A 25,088-nucleotide genomic window follows, 5' to 3' on the forward strand; every position below is an offset into this window, starting at 1 on the left:
TCTTTATTTTTGCAGTCAAAATTTTGTAATTAGTGTGAGATTTAGAAATATGAAGATTCTTATCAACATTGATTAAAAAACATTAGTAAAGTGCCAGGAACAGCTGTGCGTGAAAAGAATGGGATACAGAGAATGGGAAGAACTAAAAGTTGAGACGTTGTAAGGCCACTCTTTTTTGGGCTGGAGTAGCTGGAGAAGGATATAGGATTGAAGATTGCTATGCATTTTGATTGCTATGCATTTCAGGATTAGAATATCACAGCATATTTAACACTGCACAGAGAAAGGACCATTGGAGGAATGGGGTCCATAAGTCACTAATGGTGGATGGAGTCCAGTGCTCAATTGGAGAGACTGACCTTAGATAGGATTATATAGGTCACTTATTCATAGTAATGAGGGGAAGAGGTGTAGAAGGTTTGATTAAAGAGAAGAAAGCACACCAAAATTTAGACACAAGCATTTCCTTCACTATATTCTTTATTTAAAAACCACATTTCAGGCCTGGTGCTGGTGACTTATGCCTATTATGCTAGTTACTCAGGAGGCTGAAAGACAGAAAAGTCTTTATTTTTTATTGTGAAAATACTATACAGAGGGGTTACAATTACATGGGCAAGATAATGAGTACATTTCTTATCAAGCATTGTAGCCTCCTCCTTTGTTTCCCCTTCCATTCCCTTCTCACCACTGTGTCCCCCCCCCCCCCGTGTCCCCCCCCTCCCCCCGCCTGCCCGATAAGACAGAAAAGTCTTAGCTCTGATAAACTGCCAAAAACCTGGAAATGAAGCTGTGGCTCAAGTGGTAGAGCACTAGCCTTGAATAAAAAAGCCGGGGCTGAGAAGGTGGCTCAGTGGTAGAGCGCTCGCCTTGTATGCCTGAGGCCCTGCATATGATTCCTCAGTACCACATAAGCAAAAAGAAAAATGCAGGAAGTGGTGCTGTGGCTCCAGTGGTAGAGCGCTAGCCTTGAGCTGAAGAGCTAAGGGACAGTGCCCAGGGCCAGAGTTCAGGCCCCATAACCGGACCCCCCCCCCAAAAAAAAAAAAAAGCGCCAAATACCTGGGTCTTGAATTCAAGCCCCAGTTCTGGCACAAAAGTAGAAAAAGAAAAAAAAAAACTTTTTTCTGTTGGTGGTGGTGTTGTTGGTGGTGGGGCTTGAACTCTGGGCCTGGGCGCTGTCCCTCAGTTCTTCAGCTCAAGGCTGGCACTCTACCACTGGAGTTACAGTGCCACTTTCAGTTTTTTGAGTGGTTTATTGGAGATAAGAGTCTCACCAACTTTCCTCCTGGGTTTGCTGTGAACTGCAATTCTCAGATATCAGCCTCGATCTCAGCCTCTTGAGTAGCTAGGATTACAGGCGTGACCCACCAGTGCCCACTGGGGGGGGGGGGGGGGGGACAAAAATTCTATAAACACAAGTGTAGTGGCAGTAGTGCAAGTTACTTTTTCTTTCTGATAATCATTGACATTGTTTCAATTTAATTTTAGCTTTAACATACTTCATGGGCTTGAATTTCTAAATTGATTTTTATAAAAATATATTGTGTTACAGGCTTACACCTGTAATCCTAGCTGAAGGCCAAGATCTGAGGACTGTGGTTCTAAGCTAGCCAGAGCAGGAAAGTTCATGAAACTCCAATTAATCACAGAAAGAAGTTGAAATGGCACTGAGACTCAAGTAGTAGTGTTAGCCTTGAGCAATAAGGAGGTCAGGGACAACATCTGAGACCCAGAACTGGCAAATATACATAGAGATATAGATCGATCTCTCTCTCTCTCTCTCTCTCTCTCTCTCTCTCTTTCTGTGTGTGTGTGTGTGTGTGTGTGTGTGTGTGTGTGTGTGTGTGTGTGTGTGTGTGTGTGTGTGTGTGTGTGTGTGTGTGTGTGTGTGTGTGTACACACATAGTTGATAATAGCCCTTAAGAGGGACTGTAGAAATTAGCACAAAGAGTTTACCCAAAGACTCTTAGTATTAGATTTTTTTAAAATAGTAACTGTTAGAGATATTCCACAGATTATTAGTTTCATTTGTATTAAAGAGGTGTTATTAAAAGAGTCATTTATTCTAGATGCCAGTGGCTCACAACTGTAATCCTAACTACTTAGGAGGCTGAGATCTGAAGATGGCAATTCAAAGCCATCTTGGACAGGAAAGGCCATGAAATTCTTATTGCCAATTAAGCACCAACACAAAAAAGGATGGGGCGGGGTGAGGGAGGCAGTGTGCAGAAATGGTAGAGTGCTAGCCTTGAGCAAAAGAAGTTTAGGGACAGCATTCGGGCCCCACATTTAAGCCCCTCCAAAAAAAAGATTCATTTAATATTGCTACTCCTCTACTTTATTGAGAATATCTTTGCATTTGATGCCATTCTCATTGAAAAGTATTTCTTTGGCAAAATAATTGAGCAGTACAAGCTATTTTAGAAAGGTGATATAGATAAGTTTTAGACTGAAGTCTCAATGGACTTTGGAATTTGTATTAATCAGTAACTTCCTGATACTGAATAGAATTTTTCAATTAATGAAAAATTAGTAAAATGTACTATTGGTCTGAAGGCTTGAAAACTTAATGATTCCTATTGAATAATACACTGGCTAGAAATAATAATCACTATAACTAGGATATGAGTGTAAAAACAGAATGTTTCTTAGGAAATTCTGTAAGAGTAGCAGAAGTTTGCAAACAGATTTTTCAGATATCTGGACTTCCTTTAATTGCTTACGTTAATTTATTATGGAAACAACTAACTTTGATCCCACCTCTCAGGTTATTCTTCCTTTTTAACCTTTTAAGAGGTGAATTACCTGTCCTATTAAATTACCTATTCAACCAAAAACAAAAACAAAAAATCTTTCACTGCCTTTCCCATTGTTCATTAAGCTATATAAGATCTTGTTATGTGCATAACTTTTGGGTTTTGCTTTGGGGTTGCTTTAGGTTTTTATTTCCTAAAAGAAAGAAATTGTATCGATTTAGTATTTTTATTTTTGCCCATCGGGTGCCACTTTTATTGAGAAAAAAAAAGCTCACTTCATCCAGGAACTCGCATGGAGGTGGCCTCATCCCTGTGACACTGCACACCTTCCCCACCCCCCCACCCCCCATACCCGGAAGCAGAACTCAAAAGAATGAATGAGGCAATCATAGGGTAGAGTGACACTTCAATGCAGGGCAGAGTTAGGAAAGACAAGACAGTGATTGGCTCCTCAGCATTGCATTTGGCCACATTTGCTTTTTACATACAATATTCTTTTTGTTTGTTTTTGTTTTTGTTTTTTGGGGGAGGGTCCGGTCGTGGGGCCTGAACTCTGGGCCGGGCGCTGTCCCTCAGCAGTTCAGCTCAAGACTAGTGCTCTACCACTTGAGCCACAGTGCCACTTCCAGCTTTTTTCTTTTTTGCTTATGTGGTGCTGAGGAATCGAACACAGGGCCTCAAGCATGCAAGGCAAGCGCTCTACCACTGAGCCACCTTCCCAACCCACAATATTCTTTTTTAAAGCTAGCTAAAGAAAATACACTTGAGTGAGGTTAGTTCTTAAAGCAATCAGCAGAAACATACATGTCTGGATATATAATGAAATCAAATGATAGTACGCTGGGCGTGGGAAGGACTCGGGTGTGGGCAGAAGCTGCCAGGCACAGAGGAGGAGGAGAGGCAGAGTTTGAAGGCATCTCTGTAAATTCTGGCTGGCTGAGCCATGAGATTTAGTATGTTGATATTGCTAATAATATGATTATAATTTTTTTACAAAACAAACTTGTTTGATAAGCCTGTTACCTTAACCAGAAAGAATTTCACATATATTCTCTCTAAAAAAAAAATCCATTTTAGGGCTGGGAAGGTGGCTCAGTGGTAGAGCGCTTACTTTGCATGTCTGAGGCCCTGGGTTCGATTCCTCAGCACCACATAAGCAAAAAGAAAAAAGCCGGAAGTGGCGCTGTAGCTCAAGTGGCAGAGCGCTAGCCTTGAGCTGAAGAGCTGAGGGACGGCATCCAGGCCCAGAGTTCAGGCCCCATGACCGGACCCAAAAAAAAAAAACAACAAAATCCATTTTACAGTATTTTCACAATAAAAAAAATCCATTTTAGCATTTTTAATTGCTTTATTAGTATTTGTTGAAAAAATACATGTTGTGTGTATAATATCCCTAGTTAGTTATTTAACCAGAATACCTTTTCATGCTTTTTAAGTTTCTTGTTAAAAGTAGGTAAATTTTCTCAGTTGGCTGTCAAGGTCAAATTCATCTATATAAAGAGCCAATTCAAATGTATTTAGTCCTTCATGTTGGAAAGTGTGTGTGTGTGTGTACGTATGTGTGTGTACTGGGGCTTGAACTACGGGCTTGGGTGCTGTCCCTGAGCTCTTTTGCTCAGGCCTAGTGCTCTACCACTTTGAACCACAACTCTACTTCCAGCTTTTGGGGGTTAATTGGAGATAAGAGTGTCTTTGAGGGCTAGGAGTGTGGCTTAATGGTAGAGTGCTTGCCTAGCATGCATAAAGCCCTGAGTTCAATTCCTCAGTATCAAATACACAGAAAAATCCAGAAGTAGTTCTGTGGCACAAGTGGTAGAGTGCTAACCTTGAGCAAAAAGAAGCACAGGGACAGTACCCAGGCCCTAAGTTCAAGGCCCAAGACCTGAGGGTGGGGGTGGGGAGACTGACTTTTCTTGCCGGGGTTGGCTTCAAACCTCAATCCTCATATCCCAGCCTCCTGAGTTTCTAGGAAAACATGTGTGAGCCACCAGCACCCAGCTACAGGTAATTTTGTTGTTGTTTGAGGTATGAGATCAAACGTAGAACCATGTGCTTAGTCAACAATCATTCTACTAGTGAGTTAGTTATACCACCAACCTCAGTTGCTCTTTGATTTGAATATCAATGGTCAAAATCCAAACATAGAGGTTACTGGTATACTAAAAATCCTGCAACCTTTTCCAACTTTTCCTTATCTATTAATTTTGTCAACTTTGAAATACATAATATATACCAAAATGAATTTATCTACTCATGTTTAATGATTGCCTTCAATGGAAACACCACATTGTAAGATTCTTTGGAACATAAAATGAATCTTGCCTTAAGATACTTTTATTGTGGAATATAAAACATACCTTAAACATTTTAATATAAAATATAAGAAGCAATAAAAATAGCTGAGTGTCTTTGGTTCATACCTATAATCCTAGCTACTCAGGAATCTGAGAACTGAGTTCAAAGCCATCCTGTGTGGAAATGTCTATGGCTCTCTTATCTCCAATTAACTACCAAAAGCAGGAAGAGGAGTGTGGCTTTAGTGGTACAGTGCTAGCCTTGAGCAAGAAAGCTCAGAGACAGTACCCAGACCCTGACTTCAAGCCCCAGGACCAGTAGGGAAAAAAAAGCAATGAAATAATTAGCCCTGTAGTAATGTTCAATCTCTAAGAATTGTATTATTCAGTAATCTTTTATTTTAAAATGAACTGATTTATTTTATTGGCTGCTGTTTCTTTGCTGGATTATGATACATTCTTTATGTAGCAACATAAAGACTAATTTATTTCTTAATTTGACCAGAACTGGCATTTTTAAAGGAAAATTGTTATTAAAAATTGGTAAGTAACTTTAAGTCTAGGTAAATATAGTACTTTCTTCAAAAGTCATTCACTGTAACATGGAGTATATATTTGTACTCTGATATTTTTTAAAGTCCATTTTTGTTATCCAAATTAAATTTACATAAAGTTTCCTTATCTCAGGCTTTATTTTCAAATAAGTTATGTGATTTTAGTAATACATTGGTATTGCTTATTCTTTGGTAATGGGTCTCTGATTTACTTGAAATCTAGTGTTTATACCAACAATAAACTTTTAGAGTTTTCAAACTGCAATTTCACTGTTAATGGTGGTTTTACATGTTGTGGAAATAAATTTCCTTATCATTTTACTATTTGATCAAGTTGAAAATCTTAACTATATTTTAAAACTTTCTGCCACAGCGTTTTACCAACGAGGATCATTTGGCTGTCCATAAACATAAACATGAGATGACACTGAAATTTGGTCCAGCACGTAATGACAGTGTCATTGTGGCTGGTTAGTATATGCTTTTATTAATAGCTTATATACATATTTCACCTACTATGTGCACAATTTTTGTGTATTCTTTGTAAATATTATAATCTGGTGATATTCCAGTGACATCATTTACAGTAAATGTTGGCAACATTATTTTAGCCATCACATTTCCATGTTTCCTTCTGACCATTTCATTTTTTTGTGTGCTTTACAAATGTCAGTTAATTAGAACCCTTGGAATATTCATAGCATCTATAGATTTTGTACTTAACTGAGAACTGAAGTAATGTGGTATTTAGTGTTTCTTCAGCTGACTGTAAGGCTGTGTAAACATAGAAAGTTGTCAGGCTTTTCCTCTTAGGAGAGAGCAATTAGTAGTATTTATGTATAAAGTATTAAAAAAAAAAAAGTCTCCATAACAGAGGTCTAAATTCAGTGGGTTTTTTTTGTGTGTTGACCCCATGACCATACCACATCATCAGAAGCAGATGATTATTTTTCATAAATGGGAAAAAGAGAAACCTCATGCATGTTTTGGTTTGTGTTTCCATCCTGTATTAGCTGTCTGGTATTTATATATATACACACACACCCACACATAAGTGTGGGTATGTGTGTATATATATTAGGTATCATTTTTATACTTACATATTTTGTAAGTATTATTAAAAAGAGAAAGCTTTATATCAATTTATATAAATTTTAGACTGTTTCTGCCTAACCTCAAATTTACATATCATAAAACAACTTTGTGGATTGTTTTGTGAAATACAGGTTATTCTATTTGCAATTCTGGAATTACACCTGAAAACTATTTTAAGTTATTATTCATTATAATTATCATGTACGGTCCTTTGGGTAGGCAATAAGTCAGTTTCAGATAGTTCTTCCTGTACTTACAGTAGCGAAATTTTTGTAATAAAATTGGAAGTAATAAAAAGTAGGTAATTTACAGTTATGTAAGGGAACTTGCACTATGTCTTTAGCTCTGCAAAAAGCAGAGTGAGGTATTCATTTCTTTGTAGTATTGTAAATCAGATATTAAGTACTAAAGCAAAAAGAAAACAAAATAACTTGCCTGGAAAATTTACTCTCCTTGGCATGAAAGTCTTACTCTCTTAGGCATGAAGGTCCTTGTTTCTTCCATAGCTACTTACAGTATTTTCCCTGTAAACTTTGTTTCTTTTGTTTCTTTGTAAACCTTTAACTCAAAAAAAAAATATTTTTGTTTCTTTGTACACGTTTAACTCAAAAAAAAATATTTTGAAGTTGGTTCCTGGAAATAACTTTTCTATCTAATTACATTTTATACAGTATAAAAATAGAACACATTTAAACAGCACTTGAATATCTTTTACTAACATATATTTAGATGAATAGTATATGTTGTGTAAATAAAATGCATGTTTGTAGGATATATTTGATCAGTAATCATATGCATTCTACATGTTAAGCAGTTACACCATATTGACTTCTCAAGCTTGACAATTTCAATAAGTATCAATAAAGTAATTTTTGCTTCTGAATTTTATTTTTAAGACTTTTCCCTCCCATAACATAATGTAATGTAATGTATCATAACAGAGCATGACATAACCATGAGACCCTTATTTTCTATGATTTTAGAGATTATTGGGCATTAGAGACTAGGAATAGAGTATGTTAAAGATTAATAGGTAAAGTTATGACACTAGAATCCTTACAATAATCCCTACAATAATTCTGATATTACTAATAGTATCTGAGACAGGGCAGCATTATGTTTAATATGTATGACAGATGTGTCATTTTAATACAAACATGTTTTTATAGAGTAAAAATATTACTACTATACTAATATGTTTTTATAGACTAAAAATACTATTATAAAAATACTATTATATGTTTTTATAGAGTAAAAATACTATTATACTATGCTTCAACACAATACTATTATATTAATTATAGTATAGTAAAAAGATACAATACTATTATAGTATAGTAAAATGCTTTTACTCTGGGTATTACTATTAAATATGGAGGCAAAGAAAAAATAGTAATACTGTGAGAACACTGTACTTAAAAATTAGGTAGTTTTAGCCAGGTGCCGGTGGCTTACTCCTATAATCCTAGGTACTCAGGAGGCTGAGATCTGAGGATCGAGGTTCAAAGCCATCCCTGGCAAGGCAAGTCCGTGAGACTCTTATCTCCATTTAACCACCAGAAAACCAGAAGTGGCGCTGTGGCTCAAGTGGTAGAGTACTAGCATTCAGCTGAAGAGCTCAGAAACAGCACCCAGGCCCAGAGTTCAAGCCCCACAACCAACAACAACAAGAAAAAATTAGGTATTTTATCTTAAGCAAGAAATCTTTCTTAATTGAGTCCTTTTTATTTAGACTATTACTGACAGAACCTCTAAAACTGATTTTCTAAAATATATAAAATGCAACAAAAATTTTAGCGTACTACCAACACTAAATATGAACAAGAAACCTTGAAAATATTATGACGAAATCATCAAAACTTGTAAGTTTGCTGTTTTCCATTCAACATGGGCATCATTTGGTGATTGTTCTACAAACAGTATGTGAATACATTGGTTAATGTATGCAAAATTTTAAGGACATTTTTTATGTTTTAACTGTTAGTACAGTTGTCATTTTTTCAAATAAATTAATCCACATCATTGTTTTGACATGTGACATATATTGCTCTGAGTAATCTTACAAAATAAAATAGATAACTTCAGTAGATAATAATAATGTTTTGTTTTTATGTCTCATGTTTTAATTTTTCTTCCCTTTACTATTTTGATATATCTACTAAAGGTTATGTTTTAAGCTTACTTCCAATATAGATTATAAACAACTAACTGGTTAGCCAAGTTTTAAAAAATAATGCTCTTAAGCTTTCCGAAATTGCATGTATTTATTTAAACAATTGTATTTAATAATGTAAATTAAGAAAGATTACAGTGGTTCATGCCTGTAATCCTAGCTACTCAGGAGGCTGAGATCTGAGGATTATGGTTCAAAGCCAATTCAGGCAGGAAAGTCCATGAGACTGTTAATCTCCAGTAACCACCAAAAAGCCAGAAGTGGAGCTATGACTCAAGTGGTAGAACACCATCCTTGAGTGAAAAACTAAGGACAGTGACTAAGTTCAAGCCCTAGTATCAGCACAAAATAATAATAATTTTTAAAAATTTATAATCATGTTAGATCATGCAGTTTATTTCCTATAATTTATGCCACTCTATTCAGAAAGAGTGGACTAAGAAGCAAAAAATAACTTCTTTAATAATCCTACTGTTCATGATATTGGAACAGAATTTAACCAAGCAATGTTTGCTTTAAAGGAAGAGCTCTTTTCAAAGAAATAACAACAGATCTGTTAATTTATTAATTTACTAGTATATTTTTGAATTGTAAATTTAAATCTGTATGATTACTTCTCAAAATTTATTTCAGATCAGACCCCAACACCAACAAGATTCTTGAAAAACTGTGAAGAAGTGGGTTTGTTTAATGAGTTGGCAAGTCCATTTGAGAATGAATTCAAGAAGGCTTCGGAAGATGACATTAAAAAAGTATGTAGTTAATCATGAAATTCAACAAGAGTTTACTTCTGATGGAAAAGTAATAATAATTTATGATTTCTGTTTAATTTAAGTATTGTGATTGGCTGATTTTGATCTTTGATGTTTTCTTTATTATTTTCATTAGATGCCTCTAGATTTGTCCCCTCTTGCAACACCCATCATAAGAAGCAAAATTGAAGAACCTTCTGTTGTAGAAACAACTCACCAGGATAGTCCTTTACCTCACCCAGAGTCTACTACAAATGACGAAAAGGTTAGAAATGCATTTGTGTAGAAAAGGGGGAAAATTAATAATCCCAAGTAAAGTTTTAATGATTTCATTACCATGAAATGTTAAGGTATAATATATATATATATAATTAGTATTGTATATATATATATTAGTATTAACATAAGAATATTATGTTTAAAAAAAAACTTGTGAATAATCACATACTTCAGGAAGAGTCTACCTTTATAAACAGTGTTTACTTTTTGTTTGTGCCAGTACTGGGGTATGAACTCAGGGCCTGGGCACTGTCCCTTAGCTTCTTTACCATTTGACCACAGTTCCAATGCTGGCTTTTTTCTGGCTAACAGGAAATAAGAATCTCTAGGACTTTTCTGTTCAGGCTTGCTTAACCATGATGCTCAGATCTCAGCCATAAACAACAATACCCAGTCCATTTTTTTTGTAATTTTTTATTTTCTAATAGCATCTTAAAAGATAGGCACAAGTTCAGCTATACAAAAAAAAAAAAAAAATACTCATTTTTATACCTTATCCTATAATCTTTTTTGTGTGTGTGTTTTTCTTTTCTTTTTTTTTGGTCAGTTGTGGGGCTTGAACTCTGGGCCTGGGTGCTGTCACTGAGCTGTTCAGCTCAAAGCAAGCGTTCTACTACTTGAGCCACATTACCACTTCCAGTTTTCAGGTAGTTAATTGGAAATAAGAGTTTCACAGACTTTCCTGCCCGGGCTGACTTCAAAGCACAATCCTCAGAGCTCAACCTTCTGAGTAGCTCTTAGAATTACAGGTGTGAGCCACCAGCACCCAGCTAGTGCCTTTTTTCTTTTTATAATTTCTATTTACCTTTTTTTTTTTTCTGGCTAAACTTTTGTTAAAAACTAAGGTACAAGTACATCGATTAGCCTAGGGCTACTTAGGATCAGAATCCTCAGTAGAGCTGTCTTCTGCCTCTGCATCTTGGAAGGTCTTCAGAAACAGTGACATGTATGGAGTTATCACTTGTGGTAGCAATGATTACTTCTGTATCCCTACCAAAGGACCTGCCTGAGGCTTTTCTTGATGTTGTCAGAATTTTCAGAATTTCCTGAGGCTTCCAAAAGCTTCTACCAAACCTGCACTGTGAATTGTCTTTACCTCTCTCTCTTCTTTCTCTCCTCTCCTCTCCTCTCTCCTTCCTTGCCTCCTTGCCTCTCTCCCTCTTTTCTCCTGTCCTTCCTTCAACAGGTCTCAACCATGTATATAGCCCAGGCTAGCTTGGCATTTTCTGTGATGTCCCAGTTGGGCTCATACTCAAAATTCTTAGCAATTCCTTTTCTTTTGCCTTTTCATCTAGGCAATAGGAATTTTTCAGTTCCACTTATACTCTTAGATCATCACCACCCTTTTGAGGTCTATTTACCAAAACTCACTATGTAGCATATGACTTCAGAAAAAGTAACTTGTTAGCAAGAATAGACACATGGAATTTAGTTTGTTTTTGTTTTATGTTCTTGATTATAAAAGTATGTACTCTATATAAAAACTTTAAGAATTCTGATAAACATGAAGAAGGAAACTGAAATTACCTCATAGCCCATAGTTGAATGATAAGCATTACCAATATTTTGAAGCATTTTTTCTAGATATACATAAATTTTCTACATACAAATATATAAGTGTTTAAGTTATGTAGAAGATTAAATGAATACAAAGAAAGTTCCCAGCTTATTGTTAATGATTGTACTTTTATTGTTTTTTCTGATGCTATGACAAATACTATTAAATCTTTTATGTTTTGCTTTTTTGTGCTGGTTCTGGGGCTTGAAATCAGGGCCTGAGGTTTTTTTGCACAAGGCTAGTGTTCTGTTATTTAGCTACAACTGCATTTCCAGATTTTTTTGTGTGATTAATTGGAGATAAGAGTCTCACAGACTTTACTGCCTATTGTTGTCAAACCAAGATTCTCAGAATAGCTAAGATTATAGCTGTGAGCTCCTGGCTTAATTTTGTGTGTGTGTGTGTGTGTGTGTGTCTGTGAGTGATACTTGGATTTGAACTCAGGGCCTTAAAGTTGTTAAGCAGCAACTCTTACCACTGAGCTACAGTTTCCATAATTTTGCTTATTATTTGGAGATAGGGTGTTGCTTGCTGCCTGCACATACACTTGGGTATAATCTAAATATATTAGGCTTTCCAGTAGTTAGAATAATGGGTACATGCCCTTGGATTTACCTCTTTGTTGAGAAGAGGTCTATTGGGCATTTTTCTGTCCATGCTGGCTTCAAATCATGATCCCAACAATTCCTGCCTCCCAAATAGCTACAATCTGTAGGTTTGAATCCCTGACACTAGGCTTTGAAATAAATCCTTTTTTCTTATAAAACACTCCAGTTCCTTCATTGTTGATGGCTGCTTTATCATCATTTAAGGGTATTCCTTCTTAACCATATTCTTTGTCGTTAGCTTCATCGTCATGCCAAGTTGTAAAACATCAGTTCAAGACTTCTTTCTTTGCTATGATTTTCTTAGGTAAAGCTTGTACCAACCCAAGTTTTCCTCCAGATCATATTTATAGCATATTTGTACTATTGAATTTTTATTAGCAGGATATAGTCTAGTATAATAAGAGAAGAACTAGGCATTGCCCTCTGGATTCTGTGTTCTGTTGATAAGAATGGATTATATTTGTATGATTTACTGAAATACTACTCATCAACCTAATTTATTTCTGGATTGAAAGGAAAACTAGTTATACTGAAAGATTTTTAAAAAGTAAAATATTGAGCATTGAAATTGAATCTTTACAACTACTTTTAAAATATGTCTCTGTGTCAGTCTCTGTCTCTTTCTCTCTCAACAGTACTTGAACTCAGAACTTGCTAGGTAATCATTCTACTACTTGGGCCATGCCTCCAACCCTTAAAACCTTGTCTTAATTACTTTGACATTATATTTTACTTTTGCCTGTTAAGCATTATCCTTGAATGCCTTTAGGAATATTACATTCTGTTCACTAAAGTACATGAATTGATTTGTACTTTAAATGCCACCATTTCTTTATCTCATTATTAAATAGGATGTACCATTGGCACAAACTGCACAGCCCACATCAGCTATTGTTCGTCCAGCATCTTTACAGGTTCCCAATGTGCTTCTCACAAGTTCTGACTCAAGTGTAATTATTCAGCAAGCAGTACCTTCACCAACCTCAAGTACTGTAATCACCCAGGCACCATCTTCCAACAGGCCAATTGTGTAAGTGATTGGGTCAGTTATTGACTCACGTAAATTGTTAAAGTCTTTAAGATTTTCCTAAGCTATTTAATTGCTGAAATTATGATCATAGGTAGTTGTGTGTTTGTGTGTGTGTGTATGTTATATCTGTGTGGTTTAATTTTTGGAACATGAATATTCTTTTTTTAATTATGAATATCACCTAATAGATTGGAAAAAATAGTTAAAAACAAATTTTAACATAGAATGTGAATTTAAGATGGTCTTTTTATGCTCTTTCAAACACACAAAAGAAGTTACTCAATCACAAGATGACATTTCTTTTACTCCTTTCAAGTAGATCCTGACAAGTAGATCCTGATCTTTTTTGTTTTTGTTTCATTTTTGTTGTTTAGAAAGGATCTTGGTATGCATCTTAGATTATTAGCCTACATCTCAATGTAGCCTATTCTGGCCACACTCACCTTACTCTCAAGAGCTTTCTGATAAGAATTTTTCTCAATTTATAAATTGGAGAGTGTACTAGGAAATTTATAATTTTCCTTTTTTAATTCTACATATATTATATACTTAAGATAAAATAATTAAAATTTTTTGTTTTGTAGTGGCTAGTAGAAATTATTTTTAAATCATAATATGAGTAAAATTACCTTTGTATTTTGAGAGATGGTTGGTATGGATCTATTCCTTACTTTTTTTTTCTTAGCCCTGTGCCAGGCCCATTCCCTCTTCTATTACATCTTCCTAATGGACAAACCATGCCTGTTGCTATTCCTGCATCAATTACAAGTTCTAATGTGCATGTTCCAGCTGCAGTCCCAGTAAGTTGGAAATTTAGATAATTTGTCTTAATAGCAAAACTAGTTTTTGCAAAGTAATTAGGAAATATAGTTAAAGCTACATGATTGACCTTTTCTGTTTGTTAAACTGAATTAAGTGAAATACATTTTAGTGGTAGGTAATATTTACTGGTATTTATGGTAATATAATATACTATTGAAAGCTGGGCACCGGTGGCTCACACTTGGAATCCCAGCTACTCAGGAGACTGAGATCTGAACATCATAGTGGCAAGCTAGCCCCAGTAGGAAAGTCCCTGAGATTCTTATCTCCAATAAACTACTCAGAAAAAGCCATGGCCCAAGTGGTAGAGCACTAGCCTTGAGCACAAAGAGCTTAAAGACAGCACCTAAGCCCTGAATTCAAGCCCCATGACTAACCAAAAAATTTTTTTCTCCCCTCCCAGGCCTGTTTTCTCTCTTTTTTGTACTAACAAATATACCTTTATTTGATTCATATTGAATATATTTTTATAATTCAAATATTTCAGATTTCTGATTTTTAAAGAGACATTTGTAGTAGAATGCTATCAAAAAACTATGATTTGGCTTTATAGACATTAAGATTATTTTTATTTTTAATAGAACTAAGGTTTGAATTCTTGGATTCTTGTTTGTTAGACCCTCTGTCACTTGAACCATGCCTAGATGTTAAAAATTCTTTATAAAAACATACTCTTTGATTCTTTGTGGCCAGGTGAATTTTACAGTTGAGTTTAATGGGTTAAGAAGCATGTTAAAGTCTAACTCATAGTCTTCTAGTTTGTAATGAGAAGATCCAGCATTGTTTTTTTAGAGGCATGTTAAATAGAATTTGGGGAGACAGATAAAATAACTACTTATGATATTTAGTTTAAAAACACATTTAGAACAATGTATCATCCTTAATTATTTTTTTTTCCAACTAAAACCAGTAGAAAATTTTTATCAGACCTATTTCCAGAGTATATCCCAAATCCTAACTTTAAAAATCTGTTCAAGTATAACTAGTAAGTCACCATTATCTTTCACTTGTATTATTAACACTTTTTTTTTCAATTGCGGAAATAGGACCAAGGGCTTCAAGTATAAACCCTATCACTGAGTTCTATCCCTAGTCCCCTTTGTTTTCTTATAAGAGACAGGTTCACAATTTGAGGCTAAGTCCTCAGTTTCTCAGATTGCTGGAACCACGGGTTCAGAACATCATGCTAAGCTATCATCTCTTTCTTACTAGACTTTTCTGCTTCTATCTCCAGGAGTTGTACTACTGGAAATCTTATCCCAAGCCTTAGAGATATACTCAGATAATAAAATGGTGGTAGTGTGGTTTTTTTTTTAATCTTAGAGATACATATTGTTGGTCTATATGCCAGCATTTTGGGTTTTTTTTGTTTTTGTTTTGTTGTTTTTTTGTCGTTTGTGGGGCTTGAACTTCTGGGCCTGGGGCCTGTCTCTAAGCTCTTTAGTTCAAGGCAAGCACTCTACCACTTGAGTCACAGCACCACTTCTGGTTTTCTGAGAGGCTTATTGGAGATAAGAGTCTCCCAGGCTTTCCTTGCACATGCTAGTTTTGAACCTTGATCCTCAGATCTTAGCTTCTTGAGTAGATAGGTTTACAGGTGTGAGCCGAGCTTATGCCAGCATTTTTGAAGGAAGAAACATTTCTCACCTTGTATTTGGTTGCTGTATTAAATGTACTCATAATGGAAGTGACTATGAATAAAGAGATAATTTTTGTATAATTATTAAAAGCAAGAACTAAACTGGAAAATTCTGTCACAGATTATTGTGAAAACATGTTAGAAGTCATCAACTTGTTATTGTACTGTGTATTAATACACCAAAGAACTCATACATTTTCTAATTTATAAATATTTTAGAAAAATGAAGTTCATTGTTAGTTTTTATGCCTCATTGTTACAAATTCTGAAGTTTTTTTAAGTTCAAAATGAAATTAACATTTTTCATTACCTTGAATATTATGTGTGTATAAACCAAGAACCACTTAAAAAAGAAATTGTGGAAATAGTATTGTAGAAAAACTGACAACTTTTGGGAGTCCTAGCTCAGGCCAAAAGGCCCTGAGTTCAAATACCCAGTACTAAGGGGAAAAAAGACAAGTTTTGAAGGTTAAATCAGGATATAATATTAATAAAGGTTTAGTGTAGAAATATCAACTGGAGAAAACATTTTTTATTCTAAAGTTTCAAATTATTATGATAGTCATTGTGCAAGTAAAAGAAAAATCGCATTTTGAAAATAATCTGTAGAAATGAGTATTTTCAATATCTTTGTGCAGCTTGTTCGTCCAGTCACCATGGTGCCTAGTGTTCCAGGAATCCCAGGTCCTTCCTCCCCTCAGCCAGTGCAGTCGGAGGCAAAAATGGTAAGCAAGATTTTATTCTGCACGTTTGTTTTTATTTGTTTTTTTATCTTATTAATAGTACTTGTACAAGACATTGTATAATTTGTAGTTGTACAAATTTCCTAAGTCAGGTTATGAATACAAGTTACGCCTTCCATCATCCCTCCCCCATTTTTTCCCCCTTCTATCCCTACCCAGTTATTAGTTCATTTTTTTACATAACGCACATCAAATATAACGACTTTATTTGCTCACCCTTCATCCTTCCATTCTTGTGGCTCCCCCACCTCCCCAAAGAAACACTATTTTGAAGTGTTTTTCCCCCACTGTTAAAGACTTTGTAACTTAGTTTAGACTTTTTATAGTTTTGGATTATCTTATACTATAGAAGAATGAGAAAATTTGGAAAAAGAAAATTCTATTAGTATAGTGACTAATAGTGATACTTTAAATGGATGAATTACTAAAGTTCTACTTCTAGGACTTCTCTCTCATTTGTCTAGTTTTAGCTGTTACTAATCAGACCATCACTCTCCTCCTGGTGGTTGCTAGGAGTATTACAGCTGAAACTAGATGTAATCATCTGAAGATAGTACTGAGTGAACGGTTTTAATGCCATTGAGATTTAAGTCTTTATTGGTCATTCAAGTGCAGCAAAATTCATACAAACTGAGTGTCTTGTAACTTGTTAGAGGAAAGAAAATTGATTTACTAGGAAGTTGTACATGATTTTGGAATTGGAACTTGTAGTTTTTGTAACATTAAAAAATTTTATATGTTTTAAATTTTATTAGAATCCTAGTTGTCAGCCTATCATTTTATCCCTGCTAAAGTAGTGGTGTTTTCTTCAAAGACTCTTCTGGACAGTAATTGATTGTAAAGTAACCATACAGTTAAATTATGGATTTATCCCAGGAAGTATAGGGTTAATAATTTATTAAGTAAATGGAGCTGTTAAAGCAAAAAAGAATTTTGAAATAGTATACACATTAGCAAACATTGTATGTGACACTTAGAAACTATATTTTTCTATTGTTTAAAAGAATAGGCTATAGATTAGTAATTGGAAAGTTTGGCAGAGGGAAAGGAGGTTGTCTGTCTTGGGACTTGAACTCAAGGCCGGGGCACTGCCCCTGAACCTTTCTGCTCAAGGCTAGAGTTCTACCACTTTGAGCCACAGCTCCACTTCTGGTTTATGGGTGATTAATTGGAGATAAGGTCTGAGAAGGTGGCTCAGTGGTAGAGCGCTTGCCTTGCATGCATGAGGCCCTGGGTTCGATTCCTCAGCACCACATAAGCAGAAAAAGCCGGAAATGGGACAGAGGCTCAAGTGGTAGAGCACTAACTTTGAGCTGAAGAGCTGAGGGACAGTGTCCAGGCCAAGAGTTCAGGCCCCACGACCAGAAAAAAAAAAAAAGAGTTTCCACACTTTCCTGCCCAGGATAGCGATTTACTACCCTTAATCAATCCACTTTTTTCCCCCTGAGATTCAATTTTTTCTCTATGAAGTGCAAACATTAAGCTTTAATTTCACTTAGTCCCAGATCTCATAAGCTAACTTTCTTTATAGAAGACATGAAGTTCCCTCCCCATTCCCTCTCTCTACCCCTCACTTTTTTTTTTTTTTTTTGGTGCCAGTTTTGGGGCTTGATCTCAGGGCCTGGGTTCTGTCATGAGCTTTTGGGCTCAAGGCTAACTACTCTACCAGTTGGCCCACAGCGCCACTTCCATTTATTTTTGGTAGTTCATTAGAGACAAGAGTCTGACAGGCTCTCTTGCCCAGACTGGCTTTGAACCAGATCTCAATCTCCAGAATAGCTTGGATTACAGGGAGGAGCCACTGGCATCCAATTTTTTCTCTTGTTTTTTGTTTTTTGTGGGTTTTTTTTGACAGTCCTGGGGCTTGAACTCAGGGCCTGGGCACTGTCTCTGAGCTGCTTTTGCTCAAGACTAGCATACTACCACTCGAGCCACAGTACCACTTCTGGCTTTTTCTGTTTATGTGGTACTGAGGAATCATACCCAGGGTTTCATGCATGCAAGGCAAGCACTCTACCACATTCCCAGCCTCTCTCTTATTTTTAAAATTAGCTTATAGTATTTATACAGGAGGCAAATTTATTGTTACATCTCTAGACATATTCATACTGTATTCCAACCAATCTTACCCCCACTATCCCTCTTTAAATAAGTATAATTCTCCCTTCTATGTCTAATATAATACAAGACCAATTCTTATCATCCATTAATGTATCCTAAGGAAATCCATAGGTAGTAACTAAGTACTTGTTTAGGTACTATATTAATACATATTTTTTACATTAAAAAATTAGAAGACACAAACTTTTTACTGCTATTTTCCACCAGGACAGTTCTGAAATTTGTACATTATAACCTCTCAAACAATAAAATTAATGTACCATCTGAATGAAGAACAAAAATTAGCTCATTTTGGGGCTGGGAAGGTGGCTCAGTGGTAGAGTGCTTGCCTTGCATGCATGAGGCCCTGGGTTCGATTCCCCAGCACCACATAAGCAAAAAGGAAAAAAGCTGGAAGTGGTGCTATGGCTCAAGTGGTAGAGCGCTAGCCTTGAGCTGAAGAGCTGAGGGACAGTGGCCAGGCCCAGAGTTCAGGCCCATGACCGGACCCAAAAAAAAAAAAATTAGCTCATTTTGTTGATTGTGGTGAGAATAGAATGTAATAGCTGCAGGGGAAACTGTACATGATAGCATATTCAGACCAGACTTTTGGAAAGTTAAAGATGAATCTTAACTTGATAGCAGAAATACTTCACTGGGGATGTTTAAATACTTTCTATTTAAATATAGTAATAACTGAGTAGAATAAAAATAATCAGAGAGATCCTATTGTATATTACATCTAAAGATATGTTTACATATGGACTATTTTTTTTTTCTTTTTGGCAATAGTAGGGTTTAAACTCAGAATATGTGCTAGCTAGGCTGATACTTACTGCTTACCTATATTCTAGCTGATTATTTTTGAAAAGGATCTCCCTTTTTGCTTTGGAATGTACCTCGACTGCAAAATACCTATTTTCGACTTTGAACAATTGCTGGGATGGCCTGCCTAGGCTTTTGCATCTACGGATGGGTTGAGATTAGTCTTGAGAACTTTTTTGCCTGGCCGGTCTCAAACCACAGTCCTCTTACTGTTACCTTGTATAGTATCTACAGTTATAGGCATGAGCCACAGATCTGGACTCAAGATGAACAAATTCTATTTAAAGAATTTCCTTGGGCTATATGAGTAGGCTATATTTCTCACAGCTATTAAATATCACACTAACCTGAATAACTTTCTTTTAGGTCACTAGGAAATTAAATTTTAAAATAGAGACATTTTAAACATTTGTATCTTAAAAATTGTCAAAACTATGACTTTCATTCATTTATATATGAAAAATAATCATTAGTTTAAAACCCAAAAATAAAATGAGGATTAGATTGCCCCACTTATTTAACATCCAATTAAATTTGTTATTAGAATTTTACTAATGTAAAATAGCTATATTTTTCATGATTGCCTATTTTAATTGGAATAGCAAGTAAGATTGCTGTTTTTTTTTTATTAGGTTAAAAGACTGAAATTATTCTGCTTCCTCTTTTTTATCCTTCCATGATGAAAAATTTTAAACATAAAGAAAACAGGATAATGAACTCTTATGTCCCCATCACCTACCTTCAGTTATTATATATATATGTGTATATATATACTATATATATATATATATATATATATATATATATATATATATATATATGTACTATATTGCCATTCTTGTTTTATGTACACCTCAGTCCAACCAACCCCTATCTCCATTCAATTATTTTTCTAAGTTTTAAGATAAGATTTGTGGGCTGGGAAGGTGGCTCCCCTTGCATGCATGAGGTCCTGTGTTCAATTCCTCAGTACCACATAAACAGAAAAAGCCAGAAGTGGCACTGTGACTCAAGTGATAGAGTGCAGCCTTGAGCTGAATAGCTCAGGGACAGCGCCAAGACCCAGAGTTCAGGCCTAACAACTGACCAAAAAAAAAAAAGATTTATATACATTGAAATGAACCAATTCTTTTTTTTTTTTGGAGGTGTGTGTGTGTGTGTGTGTGTTACTGGGTATTAAATTTAAGACCTCATACTTGAAATTAGGCAGGTACTCTGCTACTTGACTGTGCCTCCAGCCCCTTTTTGCCTTGATTATTTTAAAGGTAGAGTCTGTATTTATCCTTGGCCAACTCTTACTCATGCTTTACCATGTTGTTGGGATAATGATGTGTACCATCATACTCCTTGTTTCAGATAGTCTCATGAATTTTTTTATATTTGGACTGGTCTTGAACCATGGTATCCCAATCTAGTAGTTCTTAGCCACTGTGCTTTGCAAAATAACGAATTTTAAATGAAGTTTTGATAAATAAATACTTCTCCCCCACTTGTAAGATAATATAGAACATTGATATCTACCCACAAAGTTTTTCTGTTATCAGAAAAGTCTGATCAGTCCTCTTTATAGCTGTTCCTCTGTTTTGGCACCATAAATTCTAAATTATATAAATGGAATCTGTATTCTTTTGTGCCAGTTTAGCATTCATCTGTGATATTTATTCCGGTTGTTACATGTATCATGCTTTGCTTATTTTATTGTAGAGTATTATTCCATTATGTGAAATAGACCACGATTTTTTGTCTATTTTCCCAATGATAGACACTTGATTTCTAGTATTTAGCTAATATACACATTTTTTGGTTGGTAGTTTAGTTTCGCTTCTTGTATTTATAATGTTAGGGGTTGTATATAGGTATTTACACATTCTTTAGAATGTGTAAATAAAGAATCTAGGGCTGGGAAGGTAGCTTAGTAGTAGAGCGTTTGCCTTGCATTCATGAGGCCCTGGGTTCGATTCCTCAGCACCACATAAGCAGGAAAAAAAAAGAAGCCGGAAGTGTCACTGTGGCTCAGGTGGTAGAGCGCTAGCTAGCCTTAAGCTGAAGAGCTGAGGGACAGCGACCAGGCCCAGAGTTCAGGCCCACGACCAGACACCCCCCCCCCCCCAAAAAAAAAAAAGAATTTTACCACTGAGCTGTATATTCAGCCCTACTACTTAAGTACATTGTACATTCTTTTATATAAAAGAACTCTTTGTGGCCATATGTTTTTATTTTCTTTGACAAATTAAAGAATGCAATTCCTAAGTCAGAGAATAGATACACATTTAATTTATAAGAAATTGTCAAATTTTCCTAAGAGTTTTATATCTTCTAGTGTATGGAATTCTGTTTCCACATTCTTGCCAACATTTGCTTTTCTTTGTCTTTTTAAATTGTAACTGTTCTGTGAATATGCAGTGGTCTCTTAAGGTTTTAATTTATATTTCTTCTTGGGCTAAACTGTGAAGTCTGTTGCCTATTTTTTTTAATTACACAGCCTTTATTATCATTCTGTAGAAATTCTTTGTATGTACTGGTTACAGTTTTTGTTAGCTTTATGTAGTGTTAATTTCTTTTTTGGCCTGTGGATTATTTAGAACTATCTTATATAACTTCCAAATACTTGAGGGCTTTTCAACCTTTTTTTAAAACTTTTTTTATTTTAATTACATTGTGACTTGGAAATGTAATCATCTTTGGTATATTGTGCTTATCATGTTTGTCTTGTTCCATTTACTAATAGATCATAGTGGGGTGTTTTGTTTATTTTTGTTTTAGTATGGGATTTGAATTCAAGTCTCCTTCTTGCCCAGCTGTTTTGTTCACTGCTGGTGCTCTACCACTTGAGTCATACCTACAACTTGGCTTTTTTGCTGCTTAACTGGATATAGATAGAGTCCCTTGGGTTTTTCTGCCCAAATTGACTTTGACCTATAATCCAGATATCAAGTAGCTGGGATTACAGGGGTGAGCCATTGACACTTAGCCATAGCTATTTATTTTGACTCACTTTTGCGAACACTATTGCTATGCTGTTTAAGTAATAAGAACTGGCAGCTTCAAGTATTAATTACCTAGAATTCAAGGGAATTCTGATTAGTGGACATTCTTGTTGCATAACACATACCATTTTACACTTCAGTGTTAAGTGTATTCTGTATTTATATACCCACATACCTAGATAAGTAAGCAGGTAGACAGACAGAGAGATCAATCTTATAGAAGGAAATTGAACTGAGAATCAAACCCAGGGCTTCATATATGGCCAAGCAAGCAGACCATCACTGAGCTATATATCCTCAGCCCTGTGTCTTCTGGGAATCGTTCTTTAAGACTTGTGTGTCAAACTGAGAAATATCTTTGTACACAGTGGGTAGCCAGTAGGTTTCCTGTGGGGGATTTCTACTGAGAGATTACAGAGGGCATCTTGGCAAATGTTCAGAAACCTATATAATCTTGGTTGGGCCCTGCATGGAACCTCATGTTCAGCAAAATTCTTCTGACCTGCCTCTGCATGCCAAGCTAATCAGCAAACACCTAATGAGCCCGCACCAAAGAAACAGACCCTCTCCCAATTTACTTCATTTTCATATGTTCTCTAGGGGTGGGGAGACAAGACTTCATGAGGACTGATGATGCTGCAAAGATCACAATAATGATAATTAACTTGCTGAATTTAGAAGATTATGCTGTTAATTAGTTGCAAAATAAAGATAAGTAATAGAGCAGCAGATGGTAGGATAACACCCAGGAGAAGGAGGGTTATTACTCTGATGAGCTTTTGTGGTACATATGAAATATGAATCTGACTTTTTCATAAATTGTTCCAGAGAACATTATCTCTTTTTTGAACTATGCTGGAGTAGTTTGTTTCTACCAACTTGTGGCAGATGTAATATAATTTATTTTCAAGGGTGCAACATAAACATAGAACTTGAATAATAGATGATTTTGAGCAATTTCCTCTGAAAATGAATTGGTTCAGATTGGTCAGAGCAAGAAACCCTTAATCCATTAATTGGCATAGCCTGTGTCACTAAGATAAAAAGCTTTCAATATCATAAACTTCACCTAACTGAAAAATTAACTCTAAACATTAAAACAGTACTCTGCCTCTTCAAAATATAACTATAAATATATTTTAGTTTTCTGCCAGTGTGTGTCTTTAACTTAAAATTATATATTTCCTTTATTGTCAATGTTAGAAATTATAAACCTTTTAAGTCTTATTGAAATTTTTCTTGGGTGCTTTCTACTTATTTTACTGAATACTAAAATTTTATTTACTTATATTTTTCTACTAGAAAAATTTTGATCTCAGTATGAGATGACCAATATTTGATATTCACCTTAATTTCTTATGTACTTAGAATACTTAATATTAAGGCAAAGCCATTTTGGTAAATCTTTTCTTTAAAATATTTTCAATGAACTGGAAGTCAACAGAATTTCTGGTTTTATCTCCTCTGCTAATTCTTGGAAATTTCACTTTCTATATAAGATAGTTATTAGACTGATTAAAAATATCTCTTCTAGCTTCAAAATTTTATTTCCAAAATGTTAATTACATTTTTTTCCATTTATTTTTAAGCCGAAATGTTGGCTTTCTTTAACATGCTCCTGATAAACATATAGGAGAGTATTTATGTATCCTTATATTAATTGTAAAATTTATGAATGTTATAAAATCAGTTTTTTTACTTGGCTCTACTTTTTAACATACATATATTTTTGTTGTGTACTTTTAAAAATTGATAATTCAGAGTAATGTTAATTAACCCTTTAAAGTTTCATTTTTACATTTTATACCCAGTGGCACACTTTCCAAGTCAGACCCACTGTAATCAATGTAACAGCATGGAGCAGACATTAGTGCTTCCTCACTGGATGAGTACTGTATACCCTAGGGCAGTCAAGGGAGATAATGAGTGAATACTGATGTTGCTTTTAAGTGTTCTATAAGGTAGTAACTTGCCCTACTAAAGATTATTCAAGAGAGTGGTGTTTATGTACTTCAGACTCCCCTATGTGCAGTTACTGTATTTCATTAATTCTAAGAGTTAAGCTCTTCGCTATAAAACTTTAAATGCTCTTCAATTCTGTGTTTTCTGCCTAAGGACTTAAAATGTTTTACCAACACATAATTTTCCAAGCCTCACAGCTCAGTCTCTAGTTATGTTCATACATATTTTATATCCAGAAATGAAAGCCCATACTTAGATCTGTAGATTAAAGTTCTATTCATTGTATTTTTTATATCTAGCATTCTGTATATAAAAGATAAAAATTATTAATAGCTGGAGATCACAGACACAGACTGCTACACCCAGACTTCTTTGCTGAGATGAGGCCTTGCTACCTTTTACCTTTTCTAGTCTCAAACCATGATCTTCCTGATCTGTGTCTCCCAAGTACCTGCTATTACAGTTCTGAACCACTATGTCTGCTGTTGTAATGAATCTTCTGGAGCATTGAAACTGGATTTTATAATAGATTTTTAAGAGGGTTATTCCAGAAAGGTGGAATATTCTTGCTAAATACCAAATGTTTTGCTTGTTTTTAGGTGAGCAATAAAATTCAAAGAAAGGACCAGTTGCTAAAAGGAATACAAAGAAATATAAAACAATCTCTATCTACTCTTGCTGAAGAAGCAGTACCGTGGGGCTTGAACTTAGGACTTCATGGTTGTTCGGCCAGCACTCTACCACTTGAGCCATTCTTCCAACCCTGCTTTTTGTCCTACCTATTTTTGGAGATAGTTTCTCAGACTTTTTAGCCTAGGCTAGCCTTGAACTATGATCCTCCAGATCTCAGTCTTCTGAGTAGTTAGGATCCCAGGCATGAGCCATGTATAGCTAAGATAGTCTCCATT

General features: G+C 35.2%; 1 protein-coding gene across 1 annotated transcript in view; it reads left to right on the forward strand.

Annotated features, from left to right (window-relative positions):
* The window catches only part of Atf2 (activating transcription factor 2), a 79,062-nt gene that overhangs the window by 29,126 nt on the left and 24,848 nt on the right, over positions 1-25,088 (forward strand). The window contains 6 exon segments of the mRNA XM_042694057.1: positions 5,981-6,077; positions 9,509-9,627; positions 9,764-9,892; positions 12,924-13,102; positions 13,788-13,902; positions 16,202-16,288. Coding sequence (XP_042549991.1) covers positions 5,981-6,077; positions 9,509-9,627; positions 9,764-9,892; positions 12,924-13,102; positions 13,788-13,902; positions 16,202-16,288 — 726 coding nt within the window.

This window comes from Dipodomys spectabilis, unplaced genomic scaffold (assembly GCF_019054845.1).
Source record: "Dipodomys spectabilis isolate Male_0828 unplaced genomic scaffold, ASM1905484v1 ptg000174l, whole genome shotgun sequence".
Classification (NCBI taxonomy): domain Eukaryota; kingdom Metazoa; phylum Chordata; class Mammalia; order Rodentia; family Heteromyidae; genus Dipodomys; species Dipodomys spectabilis.